This window comes from Petaurus breviceps, unplaced genomic scaffold (assembly GCF_028583685.1).
Source record: "Petaurus breviceps papuanus isolate PSGF00001 unplaced genomic scaffold, PetGlider_PUasm1.0 37, whole genome shotgun sequence".
NCBI classification, from domain to species: domain Eukaryota; kingdom Metazoa; phylum Chordata; class Mammalia; order Diprotodontia; family Petauridae; genus Petaurus; species Petaurus breviceps.
In genome coordinates this window covers 22,738,350-22,753,221 of record NW_027186296.1, presented here as the reverse complement: position 1 = coordinate 22,753,221, position 14,872 = coordinate 22,738,350, and the positions used below count along the sequence as shown (strand labels likewise).

Below are 14,872 nucleotides of genomic sequence, written 5' to 3'. Positions count from 1 at the left end.
GATGTAATTTTTCTATCAATTGCCATGTTAACTCACCCCATGATCAATTAGAATTCTTCATCTGAGACTTAGCAACAGCTGGAATGTTTTGCTCTGATTTTCAATAGACAAACATTTCAATCTATTTTATCTCTTTATGAATGATTTTCTTATAAACATCACCCTTCTCTCTCAAGATCTGGTATGCTCAAGATGGATTAGGTCTATCTTTTAAACCACACATAAATAGTTTATATATTAAAAAAATTACTTGGAGCTGCAAGTTTTACTCACACAGTAAATAATATGGATTTTAATATCATGTAGGGTGCCATGCCATAGGAGAGAGCAAGCAAGCCATGTTTACAGCAAGGCTTAGTGTTTTCTCAATGGAAATAATAACAAACTGTACTGCTGTCAGAAAGGTTTCCAGCTGGTTTGTTTGCTGACTGTGGCTACTGGGCATGCCCAGCCCTGACAGCTGGTTTTATTACCCTGCAGAAGGTGAGAGAAAGAAGAAATCCTTTCTCTCACCTTTTATGGAAGTGATTGAAACAACTCAAAGGAACCAGAACAGAAAAAGGTAAGTGAGCACTGGGGATCATATCACCATATAAAAACAATTACACAAGACCTTCTAGTTTGGGGGGAGTTTGGGAGTGGGGTGGGGGGGTAAGCTCTCCATATCACTCAGTGACTGCTTCTTATGTCCCTATTTGCTCATCCCAGAAACCCCCTGTTTCTGAATAACTCACATCATAAAATCATAGCTACTAATGTTGGAAGAGACTTCAGAGTGCCTCTAGTCCAACCCCTCATTTTATAGATGAGGAAACTGAAACCCAGGGAAATTAAATGACTTGCCCCCAATACCACAGAGGTAATAAACATTAGATATAGGATTTAAATCTAGCTTCTAGAGCTCTTTCTGCTGTAGCTTTTCCCTTTTAACCCTGTTCCTTGTGTCAAACTTCCACTGGAATCTTCTTTAGCTCCTGGATCATCATTGCTTTGGACTTCCAACCATCCCTCTATGTCTTCTCAATATGTAACATTCCACTCTATCCCCTTCTCCCATTGGTGAGCTCCTCTTGGAATATCCATTCTGTGGAAAGGTCCAGCTGGCCTTCGGTGCCCTCCTGGTTCTGGTCCTGACTTCCTGACTTTAAAACCATACCCAATTGCTAGGATATCTTCCCTCTCCTCCTTCCCTTTTCAGTGCTTTGCTATGTCATATTCCCTCATTACATGAAACTGTAAGCTTTTTGAGAGCAGGAATTATCTTTTTGCTTGAGAATGTAAGGGCAGTAGGGACTATCTTTTTGCTTGTATTTGTAGTTTAGCACAAAGCCTAGCACCAAATAAGCCCTTAATAAAGTGTTGGTCCTTCCTTCTTTCCTTGCTTCCTTCCTTCCTTTGTCTTGAAGGATTGATCCAGCTAAGGGAAGTTTGGGGCCAATACTTTCCAATTAAATTGCTCCATAAAAAATGTTTAGACTTCATTCCCCCACCATTTGCTTTCTATACTCTACATCTCCTAAAGATATTCTAGGTTTATAAGACTGACCTTTCAGTTGTCAATTTTTTTGAGATATGTGATGAGTAAATGGAATATCATTTTATAGCTTTCACTGAGGAAAAATAACTTCCAAATTAAGAAGTATATTTATAAAATGAGAAATATTTCAGAATCCATTAAGGAGAAACTAAGTAGGACTGGTCTTGGCTTTAAGATAAAGTATACATATGAGCCCATCATCCATTTTTCTCTACCTTGATAATATGAAGATCTTTGCCAACCCTGAAATATAGCTTCTATTGGAAATTTCCAAGGATCTTTATTGATGAGCTACAAATTCAATTCAGTGTGGATAACTATAACTCATTATGGAAGGTGACATGCATGGTAAAGTAGATGGAATCTGTGTGTGGAGTTCGGAATATCACCTTTGATGCTTACTAGCTATGTGTCTCTGGACAAATCATTGAACTCAATCCACTCCCTAAAGATTAACTCATAAATTATCAACATATTTGGATCTGAATTGATGGAGGAGTTGCCAGAGGAGCAGTTCCACATGCTGATGTCATCAGGGCCCTTTTGTATTCATGTGTATATGGCTATAGTACAATTTGCTTTTTCCATGGACTCCATATGGAAAGATCGAAGTTACGGAAGACACATAGTACAAAGGTTAAGCCTTTTATAATTTCATCTCCTGCTGTCTAGACTAGAAGAATTAGCCTTAAAGGGAAATTCTAGAAAATTGTGCATTCCCTTAGAAAGTTATTTTGAAAAATTTTCTCTTGGTGTCTGTATCAAGATCAGGGTAGTCAATACATTTATGGAATTAGGCAATATATTGGCTTGGTTCACCTTTCACCTTTCCTGGAGTTCTCGCTCCAGGCCTTTCCAACTATGCAAATTTGACTTCCCTACAAAGAACCCTTCTGTCTTTCTATGAAACCTTTTCTGATTACTCCCACTGGAAGTGATCCCTTCATCCTCTGAACTCAAATATTACTTTTTGTGACATTTGTTGCTTATGGGTACTAAAATATCAAGTGCCTCTCCTAGGGTCACACAGCCACTACCTTTCAGAGACTGAATTTAATCCATATCTTACTGACTATAATATCAGCTCTTTATCCACTATACCATGGTGCCTCTCTAGTTACCTTTTTGTGTTCTATAGTCTTATCTCCTTTCCTTGACTGCAAGCTTGGTGATGTCTTAAACTTTTATGAATTCCCTCAGCACCTAACTGTGCTTTGCACATAATGGGCTCTCAAACATAATTGATTTGATTGAACACAAATTGATGCAGCACAGAAACTGTCACACCCAACAGCAGAGAACAATGATTCAAAAGAATATACAAAACACCTTGATTCCATAATTTCTGTTGATCTCAGATTGCAAAACTGAAAGATTGCTTCTGTAGCAAATCTAAACTACTCACTATAAAATCAACAGGTTTATGCCATAATATCTTGGATGAAGTCCGAATATAATTTAGAAAGCAATCTAAAAACAACCCAATGGCAAAACCTAGTAGGGGAAACAAAAACATCTTGGTATCTGCTAGCATCTGCTCAGTTAACATTGTGTAGCTGAAGTTACATCTGATTTTTGAGCAAAGCAAGGCATCATATTGTGTGAGCCTGAAATGTTTGTGATAGCAATTGTGGTATTTGCCACTAGACTAGATATTGTTGCAAGTATATGTTTTAAGGGAGGTTGGGAGATATAGAAGCAGAAAATATACAAAAGTGGAACATAGAACCAGAGATCTTATGATCGTAGATTTAGAGTTGAGCAGCCAAGGCCAACTTCCGCATTTTACAGATTAGGAAACCAAGTTCCTGAGAGGTTAAGTAACTTGCCCAGACTCTCACAAATTATAAGTGGCAGAGCCAAGATTTGAATTCCAATTGCAAATCCTGCAACTGCTAACATATAATAATATTTCCATGTTCATACATAGTGAGTGAAAACCTAAATGTGGATTAATAAATTTAAAAGTACTATAAATCAATCTGATGATGCTTAAAGCACTTTGCACATCTTAAAATGTCTATTTCTTTTACCATCAGCATCATCATCATATGAAACTAAGTAGTGCAAAAGATAATTTCACAAGATGTGCAAGGATTACTGGAAAGAGTATTGGCTCTTGAATTTAAGGCCCTGAGTTCAAATCCCATCTAACTTGTGGGATCTTGGCCAATTCACTTATGGTCTTGGGTTCAGCTTTCTCATCTATAAACTGAGAGGGTCAGGCTGGATGATCTCTCAGGTGCCTTAAAGCTCTCAATCTTTTGGATCTGAACCTATGATCCTGCCATAGAAAATGAAAAGCTTTAATAGGAAAAAAACAAATCTTGACAACACAAAGAGCCTACTGTGTCATGGAATTCAAAGTTATAACCATATCTTTCAGATTAAGAAGAAAACAAAAACACCTATGGATTAAAAGCACATACACACACAAGTAAATAGCTGCAGTAGAGAGGCTGTGAGTTTGGAAACTGAGGACTATCAATGTAAAGGCTCTGACTTCAGTCACCATACTTTGTGGTTATTGTTTATAATTACAGACAATTCAGGTAATACTTGTAATTACTTACTATATCAAGACCTGGATTGTGGTTTGAATCCTTTCGCCAGAAAGTTTGGTCTTCTTTCACGAACAGAGACTGTACCTCCACATCAGTACAAAATACTTTGCCGACTTGTTTTTGATGCTACAAGAAAGTTCTTCTGTATCATCAGGGAGGTGACCTAGTATTCTCAGAAGGCTAAAAAAAACCCAGTGGAGTATAAAAAAAAAACTCAAAAACCAGTGGAGTATAAGTTCTACCAAGCTGAAAAGGCATTGACCATGCACCTACTGATAGACATTATGAGGATAAGCCTAGTTTGAGAAACACATCACCCATTTGGTTACAGGGTGATGAATTTTTCTGAGTTAGTAAAAAAAAAAAAAGCATTGATTAAGTACTTACTATGTGTCTGGCACTGTGCTAAATTCTAGGGTTACAATGAGAAGAGAAACAAATAGCACCTCTCTTCCCTTAAGTAAAATAGACTCTAATGGATCAAACAACATGAAAATATCCAGGTTCATTTAATACCCATGCTGAAGACATGAAGATAATCTGAAACGGGAGAAGAGCTTGCAGCTGGGAGAGGAGGGAAACTGGGAAAGGCCTGGAGGAAGTGGGACTTGATCTGAGTCTTAAAAGTAGAAAAGCAAAGTACAAGGTAGAGGTGAGGAAGCAGAGTGTTCCAGGCAGGGGGGGCAGCTAATACAAAGTCCCCAGAAACTCTTGCTGACCATCTTCTACATTACTCAAGGGGATGGGGATATGTTTGGGTATCCAGGTTGGACTTACAATCCTTGAAGAAAAACTCTATAAAAACAAACATCTGACTTGAAATGAACATGAGAGAGATAGTTGGGCCAGTTAATGTACATGAAACCATTTCAAAATATAATACAATAAATTTTACTTTGCTGTCCCTTATTTTCTACATTTGCTCCTGGACAGATATACATCCTCTCTTTCTTCCTCTTACAGCCCCCTTCTCTGTATGGAGAAGTGTGGCCTCCTGCTGTTTCATGTCTGTTTCTGGTCAGGCTTATGACAACTTTAGATTTTGTTGCATATTAACATAATTAATATTGTCTAGATATATTCCTCCATATTAACAGTTCTGTTTATTAGGTTATCATTATGAATGGCATTATTTGATCACATTATATTTCAATGATTTTTTTATTTTTAAAAATTAATTTACAGACTGGTAATTTCATTAGCGCTTTTGATGGGCAAAAAATGTCTCTACTGGTGCAAATTGGTACCTGCTCTGTCATTTATAGTCTAAAAGTTTTCTTGAGGCATTGAGAGTTTAAATAGCTTGCCTAGGGTGATACAGCTAACTTGAATCCAGGACTTGCTGACTCCAACACCAGCTCAATTCACTATGTCCTATCACATCACAATGATATTGAATCACTATTACTAATTTATATCATGTGACATCAGGAGAACATGAAGAAAACCATAAAGTTAGGTATAACCAGCTTATGGGAGCATAAGTTCAAGGTGAGCCATTCTGGCTTGAGGTCACAGATCGCCTTACAAGTTCTGAAATATTGGAATAATTGATACCAAGTTTCAAATCTCCAAAACAACTTTCCTCATCATTTGAAGGCTAGAACAAGAGCCTTTGGCATCATAAAGAATTATGAAATAAATATGACCTTTGTAATTAGGTATTTAGATTTTCTATTCATTGCCTCTCTAAAAGCCATTATGATACCAGAATGTTAGAACTAATATGGTCTTAAGCTGCCCAACCTGCCCAACCTTCTCATTTTGCAAATTCTGAAACTGAAGCCCAGAAAAGCTAAGTTAAATTCTTCCATGACAAAGAGCCTACTGGTGGAAGAATCAGTACTAGAAATCATTTCTTGTCAATTTCAACATGCTGTGCTATATTATGTTCAACACCTTTCATTTGGAAATTGGTCATAATGAGCAAAAAGCAAACAAAAAATACCAATAGAAACTTTCATACTTTGAGTTAAATTTTTCATGTGCAAGGAAAACCTTACTAAAAATGGAAGAAATCAATTTTCTCAGATAATTGCAGATTTAATTTCTAGATCAAAGTGAATGTGGATAGTAGCATCTCTCAAGAACATATACTAGTTAGCCAAAGATTGCTAATATTGTAATAATGAAAAAATATACATTTACTAAGAAGGTAGGTTGCAGTATTTGATGTAAGTTTACAGTGTTTGGACTAGAATTACTAATATACATCATACTAATACCACTACTAAGATGGATGAAATATTTAAAATTAATTTTTTACTAATTTTATTCATGACCACAAAATGTAATTTTCTAGCAAATAAGAAAGATGAAGATTTAGTGCTAGCACCCCACATCAAAATAGAACTTTTGCCAAATAAAAAATTAAATATTTCTCTCCAATGAGAACCACTAGTTGCGTTAAACAAATTATTTGGAGCCCCGGGCTTTCCTTTTTTTTTTCCCCAAGAAAGCCCCTATGAACAATATTGTTGTGATATGGTCCACAGGGGTCATGAAAAGTAAGGCACAACTAAACTACTAACCAACTTTCCATTTTAGAATAATTAAAGGAAAGCTATACTAAAAGACATATCATTCAGCTACATAGCCTTCAAAACACTCAATTGGGGTCTGCTATGTTTTCAATAAATAAAATTTTGTGAGTGCTAAAATTTTATGAGGAATTTTTGAAGTACTATGTTTTTTTTCTTTTTGAAATGTATTTAAATAGATGGAAATATGCACTACACCGATAGTATTAAATATTATGATTTTGTGTAGCAAGAAGACTCATCTTACCAACTTAAAGTATTTCTAATTAACTAAGCTTATTGTATCCTCTGTGTGTCCAGTTGCCATTAATTGACTTTATTGTTTCAGATTTATGCATTAAAAATACGATTTCCACTTTGAAGGGATCGCTTTGCTACTTTGTAGCTTTTAAGCTGATGCCATGAACTTATTTTGCGTCCAAGATAAAGTCACATCTATAGATTTTTCAACTAATTACATGTCTGCCAATAAATACTGGGAGGATGCATTTTATTTCAATTTATTATTTCTATTTACAAAATATGCCCTTGGAAAGATTTGCGGCACTAAGTGGCAGTCGTGTGTTTCGTTTTGTTTTGTTTCTTTGCTTGTGTATATATTACCACTTTTCATTTCATCATTTTCTTTCTTTCTTTCTTCTTTTCTTTTCTTTGTTTTTAATAGCTACAGTCAGTGTGGTCAAGCATGACAGCCACTCAAACTCGGCAAACTTCCAAGAAGCTGAGGACATGCCTGACAGATGTGTCTTAGAAGAGTTGGAGAGTCCAGGTGAAAGCCATTTAAAGATAGTCACCAAGTATAAAATGATAAATTTGACACAGCTTTTGGGTCTCTGGAAAAAGGAGAGGGGGAGGGTGGGGAAGGACATTGTAATGCTGTTTTCTCTTAGCAGCTGCACTGTCAAATTAAGAGTCACCTCCAGGGGTCAGAGTGTGGAGCTGTTATCCCTTCCTCTTTCATCAAGAATTCAAGTCCTACAAAGTACAAAGGCATTAACTGAAAAGGAAGCAGACTATTAGTTCATTATAATAATTTTAGACTAAACTAGTTAACCTAAGCATAAGCTCTGAGCTCTGAAGGATGCTGTAAGGTTAAAAAAAAATAGAACAATGAATTTCAGTCAAGTAGAAAAGCAGTCAATTGGGGGGAAACTCAGAGCAAGTGGGAAACATCAGAAGTCGATTGAACTTTCTTGATACAAATAGAACCACAAGAGTGCTGTGTGGGTTTTCACAGGAAAGAAATGGAGCCAAGCAGCAGTACTATTCAAAAAGTTCAACACTTCTGGGCACGACAAAATTTACTTTCTTGTCAAAATTGTGAATTTTTTTTTTGTTTGCTGTCTCATTCCTTTGAAAGTGAATGAAGGGGAGGAAATACATTAGATCCAGTAGACATTAAGGAAATAAGTCTATGTGTATTTGTTTATTCTAGCAACTGATTAAAACTAGCTTATAAAGAGAGATTGGCACAACTGGATTGCTACAATGCATGCAAAAAGACCCATCATTACTATGAATGAAAGGGTTAAATATCTTCCCCAGCACCACCACCCATTCCCTGCACTTGCTATTTTCTTTTCCTGCTTTATCTGACTTCTGTGTACCCTCTTGCATCTTTGTGTGCTGATCCGTGCATCATATTTTTGATTCATCCTCTCTGTGGCCTGTCAGCTTAGTTAAGAGATTTCCAAATCTTGTAGCCTTCACTGACAGGGGGCAGCTGCAAACAGTCCCCTGATCCTTCCCCTAGGAGAGCTACCAAGATTTAATTTTCAGTGAAAGGTGCAGTTTGAAATCCATGTCAGGTCCCCTAAGTCATCTCAGAACCCCAACAGGACCAGTGACTATGGGATTATATTTCAGCTCCCTCTACTACACTGAGATTCCTTAGGAAAGGAAGTGCTATCACACACCTCATCTGAATCACCCTTCCACATTAGCCTCCCTGCAGAACCAAGCAAGATGAAAGAATGAGTTACTTTTTATTTTGCCTAGGTTGACATCTCTGTGGTCCCACAAGATGTTCTAACAATTATTCACAAAGGTTGTTGTTATTGTTATTGTTCTTGTTGGGAATGAAATTGAGTAAATCATATGGTCCTGGTCCAGATGAGAATAAATCGATGTTTCTTTGCCTCCCCCCCTCAAAAAAAAAACAAAAGCACAAATTTTAATCCACCCAAAAGCAATTATTCCTAACCAAAATTCAGTAGATTTATAGTAGAATTTAAATACAAGTTATCATATATTATATATAAAGAAAAGGATATACCAAGAAAGACGAACTATTGATTCAATAATATAGGCGTTGATAAATAATCCAAACTTTAAAAGTGAGTACTGTTCTGTACATCGGACATCATTAAACTGGTAATAAAGAATGAATTACTCTGGCTTTTTCCTCTGTCCATTCCTGCATTTTAAGACATCTTGCCTTATAGGCCTGGAAGCCCCTTGAGATTTCACTACTGGTCTCACTGCCTCCCACTGAGAATTTGTGGCTCGGTTGTCATGGAGACATCGTATTTCTCCAAGAATTGCTCATATTGATCCGTGGCCAGGCGTAAATGGCCAGGCGAGTGTGAGGAATAAAGGGGGCTGGGCAGTACTATAAAATGACCAGAGGTTGTGAGTTGGAAATAAGCTCATAGCAAACACTTAGGTAAAAAGAAAGAAGCAGTTTCATTTTGTCTCAGGATTTCGTTTCTGCACTTTGGGCCATTGTCTTCTTTCACTATAGACTGAAAGAAACTTGTTAGTCACTTGTCATGTCAGATCTTTGGTGCTTGTCCTGACACAGCTGTCAGCCTTCCAGCTCTGTGCAGTTCAGGGACACACAACAAAGAGCTAGCAACATGAATTATTTATTGCTCCTTGTGTGGATGAAATTCTGTGATAAGAAATTAAGACACTTCTGACAGAGGTGCTTGTTTAGAAAGAAAGATTTTGATGATAGAATGCATTTGCTTGAAGCATGAGTGAGTATTTTGGTAGGCAAGGATGCTAAGGCATGGGTAGCATGTGAGGAATTATGTATATATGTATTTGATATAGAATATATTTCATATATTCTATATAAAATATATATATATTTTATTTTTCTTGTGTGATTGAATAGAACATATTGACTTTTTGTCAAATGAACCCATTCCATAAGTCCATCCCCACTTGAATGACAAAAATTCTAACTTTAGGGTATCATGTCATTCATTTGAAAGCACTCTAAAACTTTCATATGTATAAAGTATATAAATAAATATAGATATAGTTAGAACTCTTCTACTGAAGAGTATATCATTCATCCTATTTCAAGAAGTACAGTGTACTTTTATTTTTTTAATCAGAGGGAGTGAATGATGAGAACTTTTCTTCAAATTAATAAAAGTTTATAATGTTAACCCTCATCTTATGTATTTGTTACCAGGTGTAAGATTCATTAGCACATCAATTTGAAAAAATATTAACTGATGTCAAAATTTAATATAAAATTCTTATTCGACATGTTCCTCATATAAAATTCCCATTGAAGGGAATATTTACCTACTAATACTAACAGTTTAAGAATGAATAATTCAGTCTGTCTTAACAGTTTTGAGGGATATTTATTTCATGTTTTGTTTATACTGTACCAAACCATTGATTTGTTTTTTTTCCCCTCTGTATTTCTCAGTTGATCAGTCACTTGAGATGACATATATAGAAAACAAAATATTTTGGTCCAAGTTCTCTTTCCCTTCCTTCCTCTTCCCTTTGCTCTCCCCCTTTCTCTCCTCCTCTCTTTTCCTTCCTTCCCTTCCATTCCTTCTTTTCCCTTATTTCCTTCCTTCCTTCCATTTCTCTTCCTTCATCTTAATCCTCCGAGCATCTCCATATAAAGTTCACTATATAGAATATGACTTATCTGCCAAAACTAATTTATTTACACAAGCCCTAGCCCATCTGCAAATTAACAGTTGGCTACTATCAAAGAACAAGGGGAAAAAATCTTTGTTCAAAGATTCAGAAAAGTTATTTTTATACTCCCTTAAAAATAAGTGACAATTACTTTAAGCCAAAATATTTTTTAATTGCTTAATTAACTTGCTTACTTTTAAATTTCAATAAATAATTTGCTAATTTAAAATTATTTTTATTTTCTTTTTGTCACCAAATCAGAAGAAATAAAAGGTTTACAGATGGACTAGATTTGCATGCAATTCATATAACACATTCCCATTTAAAAATGAATTAATATATTTTTTAAAACATTTTCTAGTAATTTACCATCTTTTAGTGCTTTATTAAATAAAAACCATTAAAGCTGGCAAGGATCTCCATCCTAGAGCATGCCTGTAATTTTAGTCCTGCTAGGGAACCTTGGCATTTTCTTATAACTAGATCTCTTCCCTTGGATTTATTTCATCAGCCAAGTTGTTTCCTGAGATGTATCTGAATCCTGTTTAAATACTGGATTTCAGTTACTTCCGTGATATCATTTATAGACTAAATAAACCTGAGGAGACATCTCTTGAGTCCACTACTAAAGAGGGTGAGACAACATTGTCCTTTTTCAAAACCCTTTATTGAGGTCTAAGGGCCAACAATATCATTCTGCTTAAGAACTGCTCAGTTTTGAAAAACAAAGATACTTGTTCACTGTTTGTTTTTCCTTGCTCTTCCTCACAAAAGACACTCCATCTTCTAACCCTTTGCATTTTCCCATTTCCCCTAGCTGTTGCCCATTCTTGGCATTATCTCCCTCCACATCTCCATCTCCTGGTCTCCCTGGATTCCTTCAAGTCTCAGCTAAAAATTCCACCTTTGGCAAGGAACCTTTCACCAACCTCCTTAACACTAATTCCTTCTCTCTGGTGATCATCTCCAAATTATTCTGTAAATAACTTGGTTGTATATAGGTATCTTCATTTTGTCTGTCCATTAGACCATGAAGTCCTTGAGAGCAAGGCGATTTTTTTCCCCTTTGTTTTTATCCCCAACTCTTAGCATACTGCTACTCCCTGAAACATAGTAAACTTTTAATAAATGTTTGTTGACTGACTGATGGACTAACCAATAAGGCTAAGGAAGTGAATGAAATTCAGTTTTTCCCTGAAAATTTTTAAAGGAAGAGATGGCCTAGAAGAATGAGATCTGGCCTCAGAGTCAGGGACGCCTGAATGTTTCTTACCTTTATGTTCAGTGTGACTCTAGGCAAATTACTTAATTTCTCACCAGCAATTTGCTAAGGCTCCAAGGTGCAAAGAAAGTGGGGAATCTGTATTAATACAGGGAGTTCCTTCCTAGGAGCTCCCTCAACTGATGAAATTATAAGTCTGGTCTCTGAAAAAAAAAATGAAAGACATCTTATTTGCCTCTATAATCCTAAAAAGCTTCTAAGAATGTTTACTTTCTTGTTCATATCAACTGGTGAAGAAAAGGTACAAAAATGTTCTCAGACTGAAAAGGGGTGTCAGAAGCTATGGAGTCAAGGATATGCAAAGTAGTTGAAGGATCTATGTCATACTGAAGTAGGTTTTAATCAGTCTATATTATGCTATAAATATGGTTTTATATATAGCACATGTTAAATACATAACTTTATCAATCAATATCACATGTATGGATGTGATGGACAAAACTAGCTTTCTTACTAAGGAGGGTAGGGATACTTGCCTTGTGATAAGCCATGGTATATGTATTTTTTTTATTCTGGCTCATGAATCACCTGTAAAAATCAGGTAACAGAAAACTAGGACAGATTCAAGAATGGAGTGTTGGAGATGGCTGCTGATGATGCATGAAGCAGGAAGAATGTGGAACATATGAACAGCCCATCAATCATAAACACAAGGAACACATTTCTTAGTCTTTATATGGGAAAAAACCTAGCATCCTAGAAAAAGTAAAAATAATTCCATGAGTAAAAATATATATGCTATTTCTTATAATTACTATGATATGTGTTGTCTAACATCAATGCTTACCATAATCAAAGAGCAAATGGTTTTTAACTTAGAATGTTAAAGCATTATGGGAGGATTAAGTGGTGAGGGGAAGTAGGCTGATGGACATGATACATATCATTAATCCACAGTACTAAAATAGCCAGAATTCTAGCTTTCTTTTAAACTCTAAAAATGGATATGAGGATTGGATGTGGAGTGATTAAGCTAATTGATTAGAAACCACAGCTAACAAGGATACAAAAAAAAGTCACGTTTGGCCTCATTTGAAGTGTTAATTTCAATCACAGAAATTATAATAATCTAAGCATTTGAAGTTTCAGTGAATCAAACCTTATGTCTCACTGGTATCTTTTAACAAAATTGGACCTTAGCCCTAAAATGTGTTTGTCATTTCTAGGAAGAATAATGGGTTTCTTTGTAATTTGGGTCAAGTTTCTATTTTCAAATGAAATACCTTTTGTTTATGTTGTTTTTGTTCTGGTGATACAATCATCAGATTCTATATGACATTGTTATTAATCTGTGTTAGTTCCATGTGCATTTGAGGTTTTAATATTTTGGAAAATAGTCATTTATGAGCTTGGAATAGTTTTATATATTAAGTTAATATTTAGCTTCAGAATATATAAAATACTTTGCAATTTTAGGTAAAACTTTTTCTATTTGTTAAATAGTCCAAGACAAATACTTTGTTGTTGTTGTTTTTTTTTCTTTTCCTTCTAGGTGAGCACAAAGCACATCCTTGGGTGGCTAAGATGTGCTCCTGTAAGATGTGTTGAAATGCCTCCTCATTTACTGGAATTAAGATTTAAACAAATTAATCAGGAATTGAAAGCATATAATTTTTAATTAAGATTGTGTTGTGATTAGAATACAAGAACCATGTAATATGTCCATCTCTGAAGCCAAACTGTCTAGAAAATTACAATTCTAGTCATTATATCTTTGGAAAAAACATTTTCTAAATTACCTCATAAATCGCCTTCTTAGTTTTTCCATTGCTATCCCCAATGTAAAATGCTTGTCTTCTACCATATGAGTATTTGTAGCTTAGCTCAACTTTGATAGTGTTTGTAAGTTCCATTTTTTCATACTCGAATCATTTTAAAAACACTATAATGTCAAAGATAACATATGGCTTTTATATTGACCACCATTTGATTTTGTAACCTTCAGTTAATAACTATCTGAAACTTCTCTGCTCTGTTGTGGTTCATTATTTCTATCATACTTGCCAATTACCAAGCAACCAATGTGATCTCTAAACAGTCAGTAAAATCACCTACCACATGATTGTTTCACTTTCAGTCCTTCCAAACAGATGCAAAAAGCTGGGTGTGATCATTTGCTTCTGTATCATTTAGTTGGTTTGTTGTTCCCCATTCAAGATTGGATGGAATGTGGTTGTCCGATCATCAGTTCATGAACCAAGCTGCAACAATGAATATCACTGGTGTTGCCAGCATGATCTAAACTAGAAATGGGATTAAAGTTGACTTTCATATTTGTATCTTTCTTCTCCAGTCCTCTTTGGTTTTCTTTAGCTGAGATGCAGAAAATGATACTTTACCACTCTGTAATTTGATTGGTGTGGGTACTCATTCTACCAACACCTATGGCCCCTCTGATATAATTTAAGAGATAGTCTCCAAGAATTAGTTACTCTAAAAAATTCATCACCCTACAGTCAACTTGGTGGTGAGCATCTCCAAACTTAGCTTGGCAGCCCTTGTGACATGAGCATAATATTCATTGCCAGACCCATAACTGAAGCCAAATCCTTTTCATCTTAGTGAAGCCTACTAGAATTTTATTCTACTTACACATGATTCAAGAACCTAGGGTCACCTCCATATTGCAATGAAAAAATCACAGTAGAGGGAGAAAACAACAATAAAAAAAAAAAGAAAAGCTTTTCAGGTATTCACCCATCCATTAATGGTTAGATGCATCACAATCCATTTCCCAAAATTCATATTATGACCCTGAAGACAGCTTCTGAATCAGCAACATCATATATATTAATGTACACATGTTACTAATTTTCATTTATATTTCATCCCCCTGAAAAGCTGAAATAAAAGTGACTTTTCCAGTCAAAGATGCTAGATTAGAGATTATTTATTACTATAATGAAAGATAATTAAAACAACAACAATGTCAGAATCACCAAAATGAATTAAGTGACTTGAGTAGCCACCTTGGGAACCCTATTCCAATGAAGTTCCCATTACTCAAGAAATTTTTGGAACTCTGGGAATTGCCTTCAGAATCTCTAGCACA

At 35.5% G+C, this 14,872-nt stretch overlaps 1 protein-coding gene across 2 annotated transcripts in view; it reads left to right on the top strand.

Moving 5' to 3' along the window:
- WDR72 (WD repeat domain 72) overlaps nt 1-14,104 on the top strand; it is a 303,206-nt gene extending 289,102 nt beyond the window's left edge. For both annotated transcript variants that reach the window (XM_069098090.1, XM_069098089.1), the window contains exons 20-21: nt 7,306-7,410; nt 13,313-14,104. In XM_069098090.1, coding sequence (XP_068954191.1) covers nt 7,306-7,410; nt 13,313-13,368 — 161 coding nt within the window. In that variant the 3' untranslated portion in view covers nt 13,369-14,104. The remainder of the gene's footprint in view (nt 1-7,305; nt 7,411-13,312) is intronic.
- Nucleotides 14,105-14,872: the final 768 nt, after the last annotated feature.